The sequence below is a fragment of the Lethenteron reissneri genome, unplaced genomic scaffold (assembly GCF_015708825.2).
Source record: "Lethenteron reissneri isolate LAM-NWPU_2019-01 unplaced genomic scaffold, ASM1570882v1 scaffold_120, whole genome shotgun sequence".
In the NCBI taxonomy this organism is placed as follows: Eukaryota; Metazoa; Chordata; class Hyperoartia; order Petromyzontiformes; family Petromyzontidae; genus Lethenteron; species Lethenteron reissneri.
In genome coordinates this window covers 511,444-533,607 of record NW_026890893.1, presented here as the reverse complement: position 1 = coordinate 533,607, position 22,164 = coordinate 511,444, and the positions used below count along the sequence as shown (strand labels likewise).

Genomic DNA, 22,164 nt, shown 5'->3' with positions numbered 1-22,164 from the left:
AGCAAATCAAATTTGATGAATTCAGGGGTAAAAATAAATATTTTATACTTTTTAGTGTACATAAAAGTGTGTGGATTTAAAAACTTAGTTTAACTTCTTTTTGCCCAAACCTTTTCAAAGTTTGCTCACTTTTCTCAAGAATAAGTGGAAAAAAGCAAGACAAATTTTGTTTAACTAACGTTTTAGTTTTAATTAATTGTCTTCATGATAGCGAGCATGTTACAAACAGACAGACCGATGGACATCCATAATCTTTTAAACCTTAAGTTAGAAAGTGTAAAATAGCCATTCATAATCATCGTACGTACGTGCTCCTGTCATGTTGCTTTGGGTGACTCTCTAATGGTCCTGCAGAACACAGAGGATAACTATTTAGCGGTGACACAATTCATCCATTCAAATTGGTAATTAAAATTAGAAATAATAATTTACTAGTTGAGGTTTTTTTTTGGAGGCATCTACTCAAGGCGCCGTACAAAGAGGGTATGGGGGGCACATTTGAGGGGAGCAGCGCGAGACGGGGAGAGGTAGGAGAGGGTGTAGCTTGGACTAGAGTGAGATGAGAGAGGTCAGAAAGTGCGTGGAGGGGAGTAGAGTGAGATGAGAGGCGATAGGGAGGAGATTTTCGTGGAGGGGAGTCGAGTGAGATGAGAGGTAGGAGAGGCAGGAGAGTGCGTGGAGTTTAGTAAAGTGAGATGAGAGGGGAGAGGTAGGAGAGTGTTTAGCTTGGAGTAGAGTGGGATGAGAGGGAACGTATGAGAGTGGCTGAAGGTGAGTAGAGTGAGATGAGGTAAGCAGTGGCTACTCCTGGGAGCATCTTGAAGCTGTTTATGGAAATCATATCATCTCCAGTCGATTATCCGGCAGCTTTGTGGGGTAGGGAGCACCGGTTTTTCAAAAACGCCAGATAATCACGAATCATTATTAAAAATAGTTGATTTTGCACATGATTGCATTACATTATGTGTGTAGTTGTTGTGTTTACGTGTTTAGTGCCTTAAATTTGTTTTAATGTATGAAATTGGTATGAATACACTTACAAATAGACGAAATACATATCTTACCTTAAAATTACCGTATTTACTGTACCGGACTAGCCACTCCAATCTCGAAGACTCTGTATGGGGTGATGTATGTAGTACTCCTACACTGCTCTTTCAACACAAACATGTGTTTGACGATCGCCGGACTAATGCAGCCTTTCGACCGGTGCTCTGGCGAACTCCGAATCACACAACGCACCTTTCACCGGATCGCATTGTGTATCTATTCTATTTTTTTTATTAACTGCAGTTATTAGTCATGAAAATGTATATATGTGCAGTATTTTAATTGTTTAAGTCGTATCTAGTGTATTATGTACTTTATGTAATATTTGACACTGAAATCAAGCAAAGGTACTTTTTTTTGTCTCGCACATGGTGCCAATCGCCAGACTGGTTACTGCAGCCTTTGGTGCAGTTTTTCCGGTTTTGCCATATCGGCCGGGGTTCGCCGGATAATGTTGGAAGCCAGATAATCGCGCGCCGAATAATCGATGATCATCTGGATATGCATCCCGACTTGTTCATTACATATCACATAAGCGGCATGGCTGGGCTTCTGCAGTGGAAAGAAACCAATCTGAGCCCTCCTGAGCTGCACTGGGCAGGCTTGACAGGGCCTCACTGTGGCTCGGTTGTGCAGTAAAATGAGAGAGAAAAGTGAACCTACCTTCACATCTCGGCTGTGATTTAGTGGGTTTCTCTGAAGATGAGTGCTCTTTCCTGGGAATAAAAACACCACCACGCACGCACGCACGCTTCCTTCATTATTTACACATACATTGCACAGGTGACAATAAATATGCTGACGCACAGCTTGATGCGTTTGTAGTTACACGACCCTTCGTTGCTGTGTCCCAAAGAAAAAGAACATCAGCCGTCCATCACACCATTCGTAGAAAGTTGTGGTCCTTAGTTAAAGACGGGGATTTCACAGAATATGAAGGTCTCTACCAGCAAATCGGTTGTTAATGTTGACCGCATTGGCGTTCGAAATCTTGATTCGAGAGCTGTTCAATAAAGTGGAGGGAATGTTTTAAGTTATCTTGTTGATCAATCGTTTAAGCTTGGTGAAGATATTATGGAATAACTGAGCGGTGGTTTTCGTGGAACTCCAGGCTACAGTACACTGCAACTTTGCAGTGCTTTTAAATCTGCAGTCAATAAGTCCGTGGTAAAAACAAATTCTGATCATCGTTTTAAATGAAGGGATACCTGTGAATGTCGTGGCGCTGGAACCACTTGCCACTTATTCTGAGCACATTTCCTGTACCCAGAAAGAAATGAGGCTTTCTGAGTTGTCATTGGGAATGCCACACTGCCATGTAGGCCAATCACGATTGCCAGGCCATCTCTGTACATTCTAGAGACAGCATTAAAAGCTATGATTGCAAAGGGCAATGTCCAGTGGTGTTGACAGGTTCAGCGTTATGTCCCACGTACTAGTAGAAATAATCGTTAGGTTGTCAGATGCTCCGTTGGTTGGCACATATTGCCTGGACAGTTTAAAATGCTATTGTTAAATGACAAAGCAGTGAATCATCTTGCCCAGTCGACATCACTGATACGCTGCATCCATATGTCCCCTCAAGGTCTCTCCGATCTAGGGATACAGATCTTCTCTGCATTTCCAGGACCAGGCTTTGGTCTACGGGTGACCACGATTTCCCCCGTGTAGTTCCGAGGCTATGGATCGCTTCCACGAGATATCAGGATCTCGGAGTCTGGGGTCATTAAAAAAATGCATCTTAAAACCTATGTATATGCTTCCACTTATTGAACTTTTAGTTAATTTAGTAAATGGATTCTTAAAATGTATTCATAATATATATTTATTATGCTGAGTGTCTGCTGCTGCTGCTGTGTCTTGCGCAGCACTTGGAGATCCTTGATGAAAAGCGCTATATAAACGGGATTATTATTATTAAATAGCATCTAGTTTCCTCCCTGAACCATCATAACATCTTTCTTAAAAAATGTTCCTGAAGCAGAATATTAGTGCTGGATACAGCCACGTTGGAAAATGTGATTTTGAAAAAATCCGGCGGTTTTTTTTTATCTGGTGCCCCTTCCCCACCAAAGCCGCTGGATAATCGATTATCGACTGTCCTTACACTGCAACCGGGAGTCCCTTAATGTCGAGTTTGAGGATACTCGTTCTAGGACCTTTTGTCACATGCCTTTGCCCTGAAGAACGCCGTTACAGTAGCCTAAGTTGTTGATCTGAAGACCGAGATATCGTCTATTGATATTCGGTCGCCAGGTTGATGGCATCGGTCACGATTTCTCACTTAACAGAGGGGGACGTGTGAAGGCTGCCTGCCTTCTTCCATTTCGCCGAGTGGAGTGATGATGCCGTTTTTGCATTGTTCTGAAGATGTTGCATCCGTCAATTCAAATGTCAGTCGAGAATGTTTGAGAAGAGTCATGTTTCAGAAATGCATACAAAGTCGGGGTTAAGAGTATATATTATTTGAGTCAGTAAATTTTAGGTTTCACACTGTTCACATGTATATGCAATGTCCGACCTATTTATTTTCAGTAAACTTATAAGTGGCATAGAAATTCAGTTTAACACCTAGGCTTTCGCGACCAATATCATCCATAATAGAGTTTTTTTGGGTTAGATCGTGTAAATATTAGTTGTTAAACCTACCACCACCCGACACAGCCAACTAGTAAGGTTGTCACGTAAAAAGAACATGCCAATTCGTCCCTAGTGCAGAACACCGGTTTGTTGGAGAGCCAAGCCACAACATTTACAATCGGAGTACAGCGTTTCGCCACTTATTACAACTAGCTTTATCAGATGACAGCCCGATTAGACAATTCTCCAACACATTGGCGTGCTGTACTCGTGACAAATTGGTATGTTGTGTTTATGTGACAGCCCTTACTAGTTGGCTGTGTCGGGTGGTGGCAGGTTTAACGACACATTTAAATATTTATGCGATCTAACCCCAAAAAAAAGTCTTCATGGCATAGATATTGAAAAACATTAATGTGGTTTTTCGGCCTGGTTTTGTTTCCATTGCACACATGAAAAAGAGGAGAAAGATCAAATTTAGGGTGTATTCAGCCCTGAAGATTGACGAAAATAATGGATTGTTTAATCCTGAAAGACTTCAGAGAGGACGCAAATTTAAATAGAGGTTTGTAGAGAAATATAGTTTGCATCTCAACTGATTAGGCAGATTAATTGATATTGATAATAAATAGTCACCGGCTGAATGAAGACAAACAAAGCATACGAAATCTTTTATATTAAACTATATAGAAGCAAGGGTATTTGATGTTGAAATATGCTATATATAGTCTGTACTATATTTTTAGTCGTTACTCAGTCGATTTGTAGTATGTGGAGGTGAGTGAGTGGTGGTGTATAGGGAGAGTGGCGCTAGTGGTGTCTGTGTATCTGCATCTGAGTATATGCGTCTCTATGGGAGTGTACAGTTCTGTATGTGAACCCATGGGTATCTACACAAGAAATTGGTGACTGGATTGCGACCATCGACTGTACTACTCTTGTGAATCCAGTTTAACCACAGGCAGCTAAAACCTGAATAGAAACCCAGCATCTGAGTGGTGCTGGATCAGCATCTATGATATCTGAGTCGCACCCGGCCTACTGCTATTGAGCCATTTACAAGAGCCATTCAAACACCAGTGCATGCCTTGAGTACTGCAGAGGGCGTATTTATCCAATTCAATGTATCACTCACTCTTTAGTTTTCCAAAACTTGAATTTGTCTTTTGGCGTGTACGCATCTTCATCTGTGACAATACAGTTAATGCATAAATTAGACGTTATAAACACGTGTCACTAGAAGTAATATTTGATTAGATATCAGAACATTCCAAGCTGTAAATAGGATACATATATCGTCATGGAATACTGTAGTGGAGTTTTGTTAAGAAAACTGGTATTCAGATGCACTGTACAATTCGATAACACTACTATACCCAGAATATGAGAAATAAGAATAGGTTTTCCCCTTTTTGGCAATAAAACAGGTGTTAAGATGTTGCAAACACCGGATATATTTTGCAAGGAATCAAGTTTGCATTAATCACACGGACTTGATGTGAAAATGCAAACAAACATGCTCTGCATAGTAACGGGTTTTGGGTTAGATTGTGTAACTATAAATGTGGCGAAACCCTCCAGTTAATTAGTAAATTATTTAAAAAATCTATTATGGACAAATAATTTTCACCGCTCTTACAGCTACAGGCTTAGTGCGGCCTGTAGTTGTCAGAGCGTATTATATTGTTCAATTATAATTCCTTATAGGGGAAACACATACTAGTTAACTGATTACTAATCTAGTATATAATTATCCCCCCCCCCCTCTGATCTCTACACCTGATTGGGTTCAGTGATTGGGTTCAGTTATTAATACATATTACAATTCCTCATCAAAGAAACATACCAATTAACTGATTACTAATATATTATATAATTACATTACCCTGCCTCTGATTTCTGCACCCGATTAGGTTCAGTGATGACGTCATTCTGCTGCTCTATTTAAGACTGATAATGCTGGATGTAATTACGTCGTACTCAGATGGTAAATGTTGTGGATTAACTCTAACACACAGGTTGGCTGAAGTAGTAACTATTTGGCGTTTTGTTTACGTAACAAATCCCTTACTGATTGGCCATGTCGGGTGGTGGAGGGTTTCGACACATATACTAACGCGATCTAACCCACAAACCTTCATGAATAATATTGGTCGCGAAAACCTACGTGTTAAAAAAACATGCTTTGATAATATATGCACTGCCGTTGAAACTGCTTGGCCTACACCAGAGACAGCCTTCTTTATCACCAAGTCTCACCTGTGTCAGACTAGAGAACACCAAAGGTGAACAGTACAATAACAATGCACGTATCAGAGCATTTATAGCTCGGAGTGAGCAGCTATATCATGGGAACTCTTTTTTAACCAGGATAGCCTCACAATCTCCAGAATAAATGTTTTTAAAGGGATCTGCTCAGTTACAAAGCAATGGGCAATGTTGCTATGTGGGTTTTTTTACAATTTAGTAATTATATTAATGCAAATTTGACAGATTTTGACCGTAATACATGGCGAGATCGTTAATGTCTACTATAAACCAAAGGCGGAGTTTGACATTTTGGGGACGGCAGGGGCATTAATAACATTTAATATTCACTTCTTGCATTGTGTCTAATAATTTCCTTGTCTATGCAATCGCAAAACAGCCTTTTAAAACAACACGTGAGCACTCTTTTTCTTACTTTTATATTCCTCAAACAGACTGGTCACATTGTGGCAGAAGCAGAGCCCATCTTGACGAGTGAAGAAGCTTCAAAAGGGTTGGTGACGCTTCCACTGATTTGGAACTTGCACACTTTCATCCAACAAGTTCCACTGCTTGCGCCTAGATGTCAAAGGCTCGGCATTGGACTTGTTGAGACCAATATCTCTGATCAAGTCGTTGAGGTCTTTTTGGTTTGTGTAATATGGGTCTCTCTCCTCAGCTCTCTGACTTGCTGCTCGTTTCTAAAGACGGCTGCTCTCTCTCCGGAGGAGTGGGTACAGGGAGCTCATGGCAATGTGGCACCGGGGCGATGGATGAAGGAAGGTCCGGATACATGATAGCAGGTGTATTCTTGCATAGACCGCGCCTTTTGCCATCATCTGGTCCAACCCATGTGAGACTAGGCTCTAAGGAAAGCTGTCTCGGGTGTGGACCAATCAACTTCAAGGACAGTGCACATTATCAGAGTTATGTTCTTTTGTTTGTATTATGACTGCAGGTATTGCGGTCTATGCAAACATGATTCCTTGTAAAAAGGTGTCAGTTTTGTTGCCAGATAGAAGGGTAAAAAAACAATTATCAACTTCATGGCTCTTTTTTCCCCTCTGTACCATTCTACAAAAATACATTTATTTCACCCATGACTAATGTGTAAGAGATTAAATCTTGACTTTAAGCTTTCGTGACTGCAGGAATTGATATTCTTTGGGTCTTTCGGTAAAGTCACGTAGATAGGTTAAAAAACATAAATAAACAAAAAACTACGACGTTTCGATCGCAACACAAGCTATCGTCATCAGGTGGAAAAAAAGGGGGGGGAGGCACTAAAGGCAAGCTTTTTAAAAGGTTTATAAGGGGCATAGCCCAAGCATCCTGGTATCAGAACGAAGTCGGCGGGGTACAAGTGCCCTGGGGCCAGCACAAGCGGAGATGGTTATGTAAATGTGAGATCGGAGAGCAAGAAAAGGGTAGACGCCTGAGCCGTGGAGAAATTAACAACTTGTAGTACGCACAACGCAGGGGCGACACCGCAGGACCTGGAATTGCTCGTCCCATCTTTAGTAAAATAAAACTAACATCAGAAGATGCCAATATGGAAACATCACAGCCAGTTATGACGTGAACTGCTTGATGGCATCCTTCCAATGATTGCTGGGTTTGTACCCATTCTCTCAGTTGAAATTGCGTCTGTATATATGGATGGCTTCATGAACGAATCTTTGTTAATAGCCAGTGGGCTTGCAAAGTACCTTCATCTCAGAGAAATCAATTTCGTGTGAGCCAACCGCATTAAAACAATTATCAGCTACGGCTGAAGTGTTGGTCCTCCCGTGTTTCAAATCTGCCTTATGCTCACGTACACGGTAATCATTGGAAGGATGTCATCAACCACTTTAAGTCATAACTGGCTGTGATCTTTTCATCTACTCACTTCTAAATCTTTTGTCGTAATTTTTTTATTACTTCAGAATAAATACATGTTAATTTTGATTCATGTTTTTTTCTGACTCTATGCGAACGAAAAGACACACATTTGCCCGTTTTCTCATTGAAAATATGTAAATTTCTAAATATCAGTGTCCTGGTCACAAAAGCAAAGTTTGTGGGGAATAATAGCCATTTTCTGTACTTTTGAGGCATAAGCAATTAGGAAATAACACACTACCCAGGAACAAAAAACCCTAAACATTGTTACACAGTGTTATCACCGCTTGCACATGAGCAGCGTCCACTCTCATCGTGCAGCAGGAGGATAGCTGTCACACTTAAACAAAAAAGTGGTTGCAATGTCTCACATCAGTTCTCTATGGAGATATCGTGGAATGGAAGAAGCGCAGTTGGGTTCGCTTTGTCCCTCACATTAGGCATGGCGGGTGCATACAATTGTAGTGACATAAGAAGGGAGGGGCTGCTGGGGGCTCGGGGATCCCAGGCGAGTCCAGACGCTTAAGCCTCTGGGCGCCAGGCGCTGGGTTCCCAGGGGGTCCAGACGCTTAAGCCTCTGGGCGCCAGGCGTTGAGTTCCCAGGCGCTTAATCCCCTGGGCGCCGCCAACGGGGGGGGGGGGGGGGGGGCTGTGTGTGCTCTGTGGGATGTCTGGTGGCGCACACGGCCCCACCCCTCGTTGGACCAGGCATAAAAGGAGAGCTCCCTGGACGATCGGGGCCCAGTTGTAACTCAAGACCCAAGACCCACGACCAGCCATCTGAAGACTCTGGGATGCTGTGAGAGCCAGTGGTGGGACTCTGGAACTCCCGACTCTACGACCTTGTGAGGGCGAGCGTAGCCAGAGTAGAGTATCTAGGCTGTGTAGCTAGGCTGTGTACCTAGGCTGTAACAGAGTATCAGGACTGTTGGAGTGTTGTATTGTAATAAAGAAGTTACATCTACAAGTGTCTCCGGAACCCGTTACATTTGGCGTCAGAGGTGGCAATGGAGACAAGAAGTAAGCCACGTACCTTCAGTCCTGACGGCAATGTTGAAGAGCAAGCGGCGACGGGGCAGCCAACTCGGGCCGACAACAACGCCGCACCGCCGGCTGAGCAGTCGTCCACCACACCTGCCGATCCTCCTCCAGCGTCGGGAGCAGCAATGGAGGAAACGCTGCTTCGCCTCACCGAGCTGCTCCACACCACCGTCTCCATCCTTGACGACATGCGTCGCTCACAGGCGGAGGCAGCAGGGAGAGAGGCGGCGCAGCGACCGCGCCATTCCGCCGGCTCCCACACAAAGACATCCGGGTGTGTCGTCACTTCTGCGGGGGGAGCAGTGGCCGCTGGGAGCGACGTCACTTCCGGGCCCAGTGTGGGCCATCCCGATGACGCCGCGTCATCAGCGCTGCGTCCCTCACCGCCGAGTGACAGCGCTGCGAACGCGAAGCCAGCTTCAGCCGGGTTACCAGGCAACAAGCGCTTGGCTCACGTCCAGCAACGCCTGCCGGCACTCAAGGCATTTTCTTCAGAGGGGGGTGAGTGGGCAGCGTTCGAACACCGGTTCGTCTCTCTTATAGAGACGTCCGGCTGGTCGGAGTATGAAGCGCTCCAGGGCCTCCCGGCCATGCTCGACGACGACGCCCTCGCAGCACTCCTTGCTGTGCCACGGGCGAAACGTGCCACGCTCACGGATGCCCTTCATCAGATGCGGCTGATTTATGGACCCCCATCCGAAGCACGTCACCGCTTCGATGTGAGGAGGAAGAAGGCCTCCGAGTCGGCGATGGGCTACCGCAGCGCGCTGCTGGCCATGGCGAAGGTTGCCTACCCTCGCATGGATGAAGACGCTGTGGAGTCACTTGTGCTGCAGAAGCTCATGAGCTTGGCCCGCCAGCTTCGAGTTGCCATGCCGACAGCCAACGACGACGACGACTTCACGTCGCTACGTGCTGCCAGGTGCATCCAAGCACACCTACATTGCGATGAGGACACGACCATCGCCGCCTGCGCAGGCCCACCTGATGCACAAGCCTATGACGTGCATTCGGGGCCTCATCAGGCCTTCGCAGCAACAGAAAATCACGGATCGTCCAACTGGCGATCCCAGCGAGATCACCACCAGTGGGACCGGCCAACCTCGCGCCAGGACAGAGCGTCCATCGTCTGCCACAACTGTGGCCTTCGGGGCCATGTGGCGTCCGGCTGCCGGGTCCCCCGACGCCGGACTTCAGGACCTCCGGCGCCTCGGCCACCACCGTATCCTCGGCATACCCAGGCGAGTCACGACACCTCGCACTCTCGGCCCCCACTTACAACAAGCACGCACCCTCACACCACACAGGGGGGTCATGCTTCAGAGGAGGGGGATTCGGGCCCATCATTGAACAACCGGGCGCTCGGACCGGGTCAATGGTCCGAGTTGGCCCATAGGGTCGTTGCCGCTGCGGCAGGGTCCTCTGCCGTAGTGGGTTCCATCGAGGGCGTTGATGTTCGTATGTTGATCGATACGGGTGCGTCGGCGACCATCATTTCAGACATAATTTATAACATTTTGCCCGATACATGCCGTCCCTTGCAGCCAGTTGATGTACCATGCTATGCCGCAAATGGGGGTTCGTTGGGCATCACCGGACGGATCAATGCTCAGATCCGCATTGCTGACGTCCAATTAGTTGGGCCCATTTTGGTCTCATCAACCCTCGCTGTTCCGTGCCTCCTCGGAACAGATTTCTTGGGGAAGATGCCCATTAAAATTCTCATTAACAAAGGGTGTATTGAGCTCCCCTCCGGCCGACGCATGGCCTTCCTACCCACACCCACTCGGTTGCACTCCGCATCTACGACGGTGCAGGCGTTGGCGGCGTGCACAATTCACATTCCTCCTGGCTCTCAGATGTTAGTTCCCCTCCGGTTTCGTAAACCCCTTGATTACGACGCGTTCATGGGGGGTGCTGTAATCGGGCCTTCGCGTTCAGCTGAGCGGGTGTCGGACCTCGTGTGTGCACAAACGCTCGTGCGAAGCGACCATGACCCCTTTATCCAGGTCCTTAACGCGGGATTGGAAACGGCCGTTATCTGTCAGGGAATGGTGCTTGCTCACGCGACGCCAGCCCCGCCAGAAGATGTGATCGTGGGTCACGTAGGGGGCGAGTTCTCTTCCGTTGCCAAGCCAGGTCCTGACACAGGATGGCTCGACGCGCTTTGCTCCACTTCTGCCGATTTGTCACCATTACAGCATGCTAAATTACGCACGCTGCTGAGCGATTTCGCCGACGTTTTCAGTCAAAGCAAATTCGACATTGGCTGCACTAAATTGCTAAGCCACCACATCGACACGGGTGATGCCGCTCCAATTCGTCAAAACCCATTCCAGTTGAGCCCGGCCGAAAAGGAACATGTACGGGTGGCCGTCAACGATATGTTGGCGGCCGATGTCATTGCGCCATCAAATAGCCCATGGGGGGCACCGATCGTTCTTGTTAAGAAGCACGACGGGAGCCTCCGCTTTTGTGTTGACTTCAGGAAACTTAATAAGATTTCTGTGGCCGACGCCTACCCGCTTCCCAGGATGGACGAGTCGCTCGATGCCTTAGCAGGTGCGCATTACTTCTCCACCTTGGATCTCCTCTCGGGGTTTTGGCAGCTACCCCTTGATGACGCATCCAAACCAAAGACGGCCTTTCGCACGCCGCAGGGACTGTTCCAATTCAACAGACTTCCCATGGGTCTTCACTCGGCCCCGGCGACGTTCCAGCGCCTGATGGAGCTGGTCCTCGCTGGGCTCCAGTGGGATTCTTGCCTAATCTACCTCGACGATGTAATCGTGTTCAGCAAAACTTTTGATGAACACCTCACGCGATTGAAGGCAGTTTTCCTTAAAATGCGAGCGGCTAACCTCAAATTCAAACCGCAAAAGTGCCACCTCATGAGGGATTCGGTTTGTTATTTGGGCCATATTATCAGCCGCTCAGGAATTGCCACGGACCCCGAAAAGACAAATTGCGTGCGCTCATGGTCAACTCCTACCTCTGTTGGGGAGGTGCGGAGTTTTATCGGCTTCGCCTCATATTATCGACGATTTGTTGCGGGATTCGCATCCATCGCGAAGCCCCTCCATGCATTAACGGCCAAAGGGGTCAAATTCCGCTGGGGAGAGTTAGAACAGGCATCGTTCAATGCCGTCCGAAAAGCACTGGTCGATGCTCCTACCCTGTCTTATCCAGATTTTACCACTCCGTTCATTCTGGATACAGACGCCAGCAACACCGGAATTGGAGGGGTGCTGTCGCAAATTGTCAATAGAGTGGAGCGCGTCGTCGCCTATGGCAGCAGGGTGCTGTCGCCCGCGGAGCAACGTTACTGCGTGACGCGCCGCGAATTGCTTGCTATAATTTTTTTCATAAAGCAGTACAGACCATACGTGTATGGCAGGCATTTCACAGTACGCTCCGACCACGCGGCGCTACAATACGCCTTGCGAGTGGACCAACCATCTGGACAACTCTCGCGTTGGCTCGAGATCCTCCAGGACTTTGCATTCACTGTCATTTACCGCAAGGGGATTCAACACGGAAACACCGACGGGTTGTCGCGACTGCCGAACAATGAGCGCTGTGCTTGTTTTTTGGGTGCGGGGCGTTGTAGGCAGCCTGACGGGGTACCGCCCCCATGCCTTGCGGCCGCGGCCGGGGATGGGGTCGGGGACCACGGGGCTCCCTCCACGCAAGTTCCGCAGGACGCATTGCTGGGCCTCGGGTTGGACGACTGGGGACGTCTTCAGATGGAAGACGTCTCCCTCCTCAAATTGAGACGCCGCGCTAGGGATGCCGAGGGTCACAGGGGGCAGGGGGGCCCCGTATCATATGTCATCCAGGAAGGCGTCCTCATGCATTGGGATGGGGGGTCCCAATCCCACACATTGGTGGTGCCCACCTCCCTGCGGGGGCGACTTGTGTGGGAAACCCACAGTCGCCTCTTGCACTTGGGTGTTCAGAAAACACTATCCAAAATCCAATTGGAATTTTTCTGGCCGGGCATGGCAAATGATGTGGCTGACCTTGTGCAAGGTTGCACAGAATGTGCACGGCGGAAACCACCTGCTAGGCCGTCCTGCCCGCCGCTCCAATCCATTAAAGTTTCCCGGGTCAATGAGATCGTCGCATTGGATATTTTGGGTCCGTTTCCCGCTACTCCTCGGGGTAGTAAGTACCTTTTGGTTGGGGTCGAATATTTTACCCGATGGGCCATGGCCTGGCCACTCCCCAACCAGTCTGCAGCAGCCATTACGGAGGCCTTTTTCCAGGGCTACGTCCTGGACAAGGGTGCTCCCGAACGCCTGCTGACCGACCAAGGGAAACATTTCTCTTCCACCCTGTTGCGGGATGTGTGCAACCTGCTAGGGACACACAAAATTCGCACCTCGCCATATCACCCCCAGACTGACGGTATGGTCGAGCGATTACATAGGACACTTACCTCCATGCTAAGCCACCAGGTGTCTGAGTCACAGACTGATTGGGATCTCCACATACCTGGTGTCTTGGCCGCCTATAGAATGGCGCCCCATGCTGCCACGGGGTACTCGCCATTCTATCTTATGTATGGTAGGGAGGTTTGCCCCCCAATCGACGTACAATTGCACATTAAACAGCCCGCACCTAAGGCTAAGATTGCCGACCACATCCGTGCTAATGTGCGTCGTCTCGTGGATGCCCGGGAGGCTGCTCAAAATAACTCAGAAGCCCGTCAGCTTGCCAACGAGCGGTTGCGGAATCTCCACACATCCCGCCACGTTTGGGTAGAAGGGGACCGCGCCTGGCTCCACTGCCCGCAGGTACCATTGGCTACTTCCTCAAAACTGCTTAAGCCTTGGAGAGGCCCGGTTGTTATTATTCGCGTTCTCCGCCCGCAGTGTGTCAGGATCCAGCATGGCAAGCGACGTTGGTTCGTGCACCCGTCACGTCTAAAACCTTACATTCAACCCTACACACCTCCTTCACTTCTCCGGGGCCGAGAGCGCGACATGTCTGACGAGCCGCGCCACGATGATGCTGCTTCTAACTCTCGGGCAGGTCCCGCTGTCCCGCCCTCAGGTGCCTTGGGAATGAAATCCGCCACGGCCGACCAAGCGGGAACAAGCTTGCCCGTGGGATCAGCGACCCAGGACACAAGCGCAACAGCGGGTCGTCGGTCCCCTCCTGCCTCCGTCGCGACCGATGGACCTGCCACTCGGACTCGCTCAAAACTCAAACGATTTTCATGACCCCCGCCCACGAACTCTCGTCCCAACGCGACGCCACTCACCTTGCCATCATGTATAGTGGGCGATTGGGGCGTGCGTTCATCCTGCATATATGTGTTTATACAGTGTTGTTCTGCATCGGTGACCACAGGAGGGGGAGAGGCGCTTTCTTCTCATTTTTTTTTCTTGATTTGTCACACACTCATTTTGATGGTTAACAAATAATTTCTTGTACAATTGTATTTTTTTTTTGACAGCCGGGTCGGCTGGAGGCTACGTAGAGGGGGGTAATGTAGTGACATAAGAAGGGAGGGGCTGCTGGGGGCTCTGGGATCCCAGGCGAGTCCAGACGCTTAAGCCTCTGGGCGCCAGGCGCTGGGTTCCCAGGGGGTCCAGACGCTTAAGCCTCTGGGCGCCAGGCGTTGAGTTCCCAGGCGCTTAATCCCCTGGGCGCCGCCAACGGGGGGGGGCTGTGTGTGCTCTGTGGGATGTCTGGTGGCGCACACGGCCCCACCCCTCGTTGGACCAGGCATAAAAGGAGAGCTCCCTGGACGATCGGGGCCCAGTTGAAACTCAAGACCCAAGACCCACGACCAGCCATCTGAAGACTCTGGGATGCTGTGAGAGCCAGTGGTGGGACTCTGGAACTCCCGACTCTACGACCTTGTGAGGGCGAGCGTAGCCAGAGTAGAGTATCTAGAGTATCTAGGCTGTGTAGCTAGGCTGTGTACCTAGGCTGTAACAGAGTATCAGGACTGTTGGAGTGTTGTATTGTAATAAAGAAGTTACATCTACAAGTGTCTCCGGAACCCGTTACACAATTAATAGATATTTTTAACTTAATTTTAAACTACTGAAAATAAATTAATTAATGTGTCCGGTTTGGGGGGGGGGCATTTCCCCCCGTGCCCCCCTCCATCCAAACTCCCCCATGACTGTGTGTTTTGAAATAAACACAACAACCACATTAACTGGTTCAGCTATGTGGATCCACCTGCGAACGTCTGCAGCAAGAGACAGACACTAACCACTCGACCTTGTCCAATGTTAGATGCACTGGGGGGAGTGGTCATACCTTTATCAGCCTTTGGAGGACCGGGATCCCTGTTAGAAAGGAGCAAAGCAAGATGAGCAGAAAATCGCAATTCAATTCTCACTTTTGTATTGATACGAGTTTAGTAGCAGATATCAATCAATGTCTTAAGATGTACATCAACCTGCTGGCTTCAAAGGACAATGAGTGTATACTTACTCTTAGGTTACTAAGGTAAAATTAAATAATAATAAAAGTGTATACCTCATATCCTCAGGCATTTTGCAGTGCATGTACAGGAAAACCATGGCGAACACAGTTGTATCGAACATGTGTGTTTCATCTATACAGGGTTAACTTAATGGGTCTGTTTTCCGGGACACAGGGGTGATGTTCCAAACTATACGCGATTTGAGGTGGCTAAGATTATCGCCGAAAAGTACCGTGCAGCTGCTTTGTTTTCTGATGGTGTCATAGCGACCTTGTTGACCGGGGCAACATTCGAGTTGGTATCATTCTTCTGTGGTCGTCATGTGGCATTGGATCCTTTTAGTTTTTTCCCCCTTCACGGCCGAAGTATCACCACCCTTTTGCCCGACCCTCCTTTTTATCCAGGCTTGGGACTGGGCTCAGATATCCACTGGATTGTGGACCTCCGAGGAAGAGTTGTGTGCTCTATACATATAGTATACACAATGTGCCGTTTGTAGTGCCTGAACTGGAGGTGTGTTGTGTGTACTGTTTATGTACTGTGCTCTTTGTGGTGCATGCACAGTAGGTCTGGTGCATGTACTGTACATAATGTGCATCGTGTGAACCCTTGATGGTCCTAGCTTTTTATGAGTGTTTAGGTTGTTGAGTCTCGCATTCAAATATGTGCGTGTTGTGTGTAAAGTGTGGCTGTGCATGTTAGTCTGTTAACTTCAAATGGTAGGACGGTCATGGCTGTGAGAAATGTCATGGGGGCGGGGGTGGAGGAGGCAAATTCCAATTGGCTGTTCCCCTGATGGTGCTCGTAGCCCCCACAGTTACAAACGGGGGCTCCGGATGTGTACGAGGGACTGGTGTCCCCTATAACTTCAATTCACTTACCATGACTTTACGAATTAAAGATTCAACTAAGCTTGTGCTGGAGGCCCCAAAAGGGCAGGCGTCTATGATGTTTTCTGGTCAAACGCCATTTGTTGGAGGCAGGAGACTGAACCTGCACTCCTGGAGTTCCTCCACAAATAGCAAAAGCCACTGCGAGTGGCCACGTGGAATGTGCGAGTGCTCACTGCGGAAGAGAGGCTGAATCTGGAGAATTCAGGTCCAGTGGACTGGTTCTGGCTCCAGTCACTATGAGCGGTGGACAATCCTCTACCCGGGGCAGAAAACTGCCAAACAGACAAAGAGTGGCTCTTCTTGTGCCCCCATTGAAGATTAACATAACTGGAGGAATGCAGGCAAAGGCCGATGAGTCAGATGCCTTGTATGACCTTATGTCACAGGTGTGAGCTAAAGTGGCCCCTCAGAATAGTCATCCTGTTCGGTGACTTTAATGCCCAATTCAGTCATTACACAGGCACCTGGGCTGGAGTGATTAGAAGGCATGAGCTAGATTATCTAAATGATAATGGTAAGAGGCTACTATGCTTTTGTGCAGCCCATGGGCGTGTAATTACCAACACGATGGTGGGCATGGGTAGCATAACGTGGCGGCAGTGCCACGCAAGCTGACAGCAGCAGCCATCTGCTCGATCCCTACTTTCGCTCTGCCATCCTTTACCTCCCCTACCTCTCTCTCCTTCTGTCTTCCCCTTCTTCTTCTCGTCCTCCACCATTATTATTTGTTTAATTTATTATTTTATCGACGCATTTGTTTGGTTGGAGGCGCCACTCCCCGACCACGTCTCCTGCCTGATCCCGTGCCCATTGGGTGTCCTCTAGGCAGCCTGGCTGCCAACAGTTCCTCGCTGGGCCGCACCCTCGCCCATGCCACATGGCTTCCTCACTGTCCCTGACGATTGGCGCTGCTCTCCTCCCGCATCTTTTGCCTGTCCCCGCGCCCACTGGGTGTCCTCTTGGTGGCCTGGCTGCTGGCGGTTGCCAGCCAGTCCACGCCGGCACCGTGTAACTTCCGCACCATCTCGCGTGAATGTGGGCCGTTGTCACCTGCGTCAAGCGGCTCCTTTTCCAGGCCACGTGGCCGTAATCCCAAGGATGGGAGGTCGAGCTCCTGCCAGGGAAGTCTTCACCATATCAGCATACCGGGCACGGAGGGAAGCTTTGCGTACGTGGCATTGAGCCGGGTCGAGGCTGCATATTCTTCCTCATCACGGGTCCAACCAGAACTCCGCTGCTGCACTTCACAGACTTTGCAGTGTGGCGGACTCGATCGCAGTGGCCCCCTTCTCCCTCCTGGCTCCAGCCTATTGTCACCCCCCTTTGTCTTCCTAATGCAATGTTGCCTGATAATTTTCAGCCCCCCAGCTTTTTGTTGACCCCAATTACCACTATCATGTTTTTGTATTGTTTGTTGTAACGTTCTTACCCCGTGCCCCTACTAGACATCTGTGAAAAATAGCTTCATAGTTGCTCGGATTCCTCCAGTATGAATACACATTATCATTCTGATTATCGTGTGCTGTATTAATGTTGCTGCGAGTGTTCGTGTCGTGAATTGGCTTGCACAGGAACAACAAAGCCAGAGATAAATTCGGTCTTCATGAAGTAGTAGGTCGCATTCAAAGTGTGCGGTGAGCAGTGCCATATTGAACACTGCACACTGTCGAGCTTAGGGACCCCTTGGCAAATTGTGGATTAGGGAGCATGCAGAATTGTATCTGGTTAGCGTTTCAATGGGAATAGTGGCAAATATGTGAGGCCATAGAGGAATTTATAGCCAGTAGCGACTCGCCAAGGTCGCTTGCCTATCCGTTCCTGTTCCCCCAGGTGTACATAGGCCAAGATAGGCCAGAAACTGATGCAGCTGTTACAGAGGTTCAATGATCCCTTTACCTGGCTTATGTTTACTTAGAGTTGCATGGCACAGCCATCTCAACCAGCCACGTTATACAGAAGGGGACAAGAATCTATATATATAAAATCGCGAATCTGTCTGTCTGTGTGTGTGTCTGTGTGTCGCCGGACCATACGCAGTTTCATTGGACGGCGGTTGCCCCTGGCAACGGGTAGCGACGCCTTCGCCGCTTTCTTTGGACGGCGGTTGCCCCTGGTAACGGGTAGCGACGCCTTCGCCGCGGGGTGGACGCCATTTTTAATTCCCGTTAAAAATAGGCGCACGCATTAACACGTGACTGAGGTAAATTCATCAAAGTTTCACGTCCTCTTCACTCCCCCCCCACCACAATGTGTGCAATTACTATTATAGGGTCGGTAGATGATAAAATTATAGCGATTAGACAGTATTATTGTAGCGCGGGGGGGGGGGAACGGCACCCATACCCGGCCTCAGCCAGGTGGCCAATTTAGGCGAGGCCGGAGGCTCTGCACGGTGCTAGGCCTCGACACCCACCACGCGACTCTGAGGTAAATTCATCAAAGTTTCACGTCCTCTACAGAGTGGTGAGGGAGGGAGAGTGGTGAGGGAGGGAGAGTGGTGAGGGAGGGAGAGTGGCGAGGGAGGGAGAGTGGCGAGGGAGGGAGAGTGGTGAGGGAGGGAGAGTGGTGAGGGAGGGAGAGTGGTGAGGGAGGGAGAGTGCTGAGGGAGGGAGAGTGGTGAGGGAGGGAGAGTGGTGAGGGAGGAGAGTGGTGAGGGAGGGAGAGTGGTGAGGGAGGGAGAGTGGTGAGGGAGGGAGAGTGGTGAGGGAGGGAGAGTGGTGAGGGAGGGAGAGTGGTGAGGGAGGGAGAGTGGTGAGGGAGAGACTCAGCCTCAAAACGAGTAACTGCTGTGGCGTATTAACATCGCCACTGGGGGGACAAAGGCGGCCGGGCGTGGTGGATACAAGTCCCGGGCGAAGCCGGGTAGTACAGCTAGTACAATACAACTTAACACCAATTGTGGCAATATAAATTGTAGGCCCACTGAACTATAACGCTATTTTGTCATAAGCAACTGGCCATCACAAGCTCAAAATATTTGAAACCAATTGAAAATGTGTGTACCTCCAATGTCACAACATGGATTGTACTCGCTGTTATACCCTTTGGTAATCTCGTAAATATATACAGCAGTACATGACACACGGACTAGAGAAACACCAAATATGTGCCAAATTGGCACAACGAATAATCATCTCGAACCAAAGGGGCTACAAGTCAATCCCAACAATGTTAATGTTTATTTTACCAAATGTAAAGCCCCACTACTGAGGTATGTGGTAGCTATTTTTCAAAAGCGATCTGGCCATCACAATTGATAGCTCAACGAAGTGACATCATCATCACGTGGATTCTAAATGTGGAGAGACACCCGGAGGATATGGAGAAAAATCCACGCGGCCACGGGGAGAGAGAGAACATAAAACTCTAAATATACAGCAGCAGAAGGCATCGGTGTCGGCGCGAGACTGAGGAAATGTAGATACGAACTTTGTCCAGTCTAAATCTTGAAATAGTAGTGTGTTAAAGTTGACACATACACACACATGCAAAGTATTTGGCATAGCCTGTTGACTGCATTGTTTTGAATACTTTGTAGGCTCATGACATGCCTTTTAATAGCCTACTAGCGGGAAGTACCCGGCTTTGCCGGGGCGAAAAACATATTTCAAATCTTCTCTTAAAATGTTTACATATACATAGACAGATACTAAGTGATTGTGAAAGCGCAGTGGGCCGTTTGTCCATTTCTCCACCAACAAAATTATAAGAGGCTTGCACAAGTCCAAAACGTTACAGAAAGTGGGGGGTAAATATTTGATCTAAAAGTTTTCCGAAAATTGTCGACCCCCCCCCCCCCTCAAAAAATATTTTTACACCCACGTAGGCATATATACCTACACACACTACAAACAACATAATAAGTAGTATATATTGATTTTGTAGTTGTATCTACTGACTGTACAGTAGTATCTACTGAGTTAGTAGTAGCTACTGACTGTATAGCAGTATTTACTGACTGTAGTAACTACTGACCAAAGTAGTATCTACTGGCCCTATTGTACTATCTACTGACTGTAGCAGTAACGACTGACCGTAGTAGTATTTACTGGCCCTACAGTAGTATCTACCGACTCTATAGTAGTAACGACTAACTGTATAGTTGTATCTGCTGACTCTGTAGTAGTATCCACTGACTATAGTAGTACCTACCAACTCTATAGCAGTATCTACTCACTCTATAGTAGTATCTACTGACTCTAGTAGCTACTCACCATAGTAGTATCTACTGACTGTATGGTAGTATCTACTGACTGTAGCAGAATTGACTGACTGTAGTGGTATATACTGACTGTTTTAGTATCTACTAACGCTATATAGCAGTATCTATTATCACTACAGCAGGGCATACCGACTGAGGTGGTATCTGCTATCACTACAGCAGGGCATACTGACTGTGGTGGTACTTGCTTTAACAAAAGCAGTGCGTACTGACTGTGGTGGTATCCAGCAATGACTACAGCAGTGCACACTGACTGTGGTGGGACCTGCTTTAACTACAACAGTTTATACCGACTCATGGTTCCTGCTATCACTACAGCAGCACATACCGACTGTGGCGGTACCTGCTATCACTACAGCAGTGCATACTGACTGTGGTGGTACCTGCTATCACGACAGCAGTGCATAGCGGCTGTGGTGATACCTGATTTTACTACAGCAGTGCATAATAACTGTGGTGGTATCTGCTTTGATTACAGTAGTGCATACCGACGTTGGTGGAACCTGCTATCACTACAGCAGTGCATATTGACTGTGGTGGTACCTTTCACTAGAGCAGTGCATACCAACTTTGGTGGTACCTCTTTAACTACTGCATTGCATACTGACTATGGTGGTTCCTGCTATATCTACAGCAGTTCATACCACGTGCTGTCGTACCTGCTATTACAGCAGTGCATACTGACTGGAGTGGTACCTGCTTCAACTACAGCATTGCATACCGACGTTGGTGGAACCTGCTTTAACTACAGCAGTGCATACTGAGTGTGGTGGTACCTGCTATCACTACAGCAGTGCATACCGACTGTAGTGGAACCTGCTATCACGAAAGCGCATACTGTGGTGGTACCTGCTATGATTAGAGCAGTGCATGCTGAGCGTGGTGGGAGCTGCTATGATTACAGCAGTGCATATTGTGGTGGTATCTGGTTTCATAATTGATAAAAGCTACCATACTGCCTCTACTTGATTACTGTGACATTGTGTATAAATCAGCCCCAAGTACTGTACTGAAGAAGCTTGACTCAATGTATCACTCGGCCTTAAGATTTGCATTGAACTGCCCATATAGGACTCACCACTGTGATATCTACATTGGGTCAAACTTAACATCTCTGAATGTTTGACGGCTTGTGCACCAGATCTTATTTATTCATGATGTACTTGCAAAAAAATCCGCAGATTACCTGCTGGATCTCATCTCTGTTTCAAAGAACAAATTTGACCTAAGGTCTACACTCATTTACCAGCTTAATATTCCCTATTGCCGTACATATACTGGAAGGGCCTTTGCTATTGATGCCCCCAGGGTCTGTGGAATTCTGTTGCCAAAAAATTGAAACTTGAGTCACTACCTATGAGATCTTCACTCAAAACGGCTCTAGAGGAGTTGCACACCCCTAGCTGCCAGTGCTATTCAGTGGCCTAAAATAAAATGTTTCGCTCCGGATGATCGCTACAAAGTATGACCTGTGTTTTGATTTAGTGTGCTGATCTTAAAAGGTGCATTGAAAAATTATAATACTCCGATTGATGCTCCTGCTGTTGTGGAGTGGCTCATGCAGCCAGCTATGGCTGCAGGGTTATGGTAGTACGTTATGCCATTTATTTTGAAAATTCCATCACAGTTCCTACGATTGCTTTTTCATTGCTTTCATGGCTTTATTTAGGTGATTTCGAAAAGTGTATTGGTTTAGCCATGTTTGTTTGTTGTAGTACAGAGTTAGACTGATGGCCTTAATCTAAGTTGTCTTATGGTTGTTGTTGTTGTTTGACTTGCATCCCACTGGGATTTTT

General features: G+C 48.0%; 1 protein-coding gene across 1 annotated transcript in view; it reads right to left on the bottom strand.

Moving 5' to 3' along the window:
* LOC133361688 (uncharacterized) overlaps positions 1-22,164 on the bottom strand; it is a 41,569-nt gene that overhangs the window by 16,547 nt on the left and 2,858 nt on the right. The window contains exons 3-6 of the mRNA XM_061580675.1: positions 15,085-15,113; positions 4,766-4,817; positions 1,714-1,766; positions 309-348 (exon numbers count right to left, since the gene is read on the bottom strand). Of these exons, the coding sequence (XP_061436659.1) occupies positions 309-348; positions 1,714-1,766; positions 4,766-4,817; positions 15,085-15,113 (174 nt within the window). The remainder of the gene's footprint in view (positions 1-308; positions 349-1,713; positions 1,767-4,765; positions 4,818-15,084; positions 15,114-22,164) is intronic.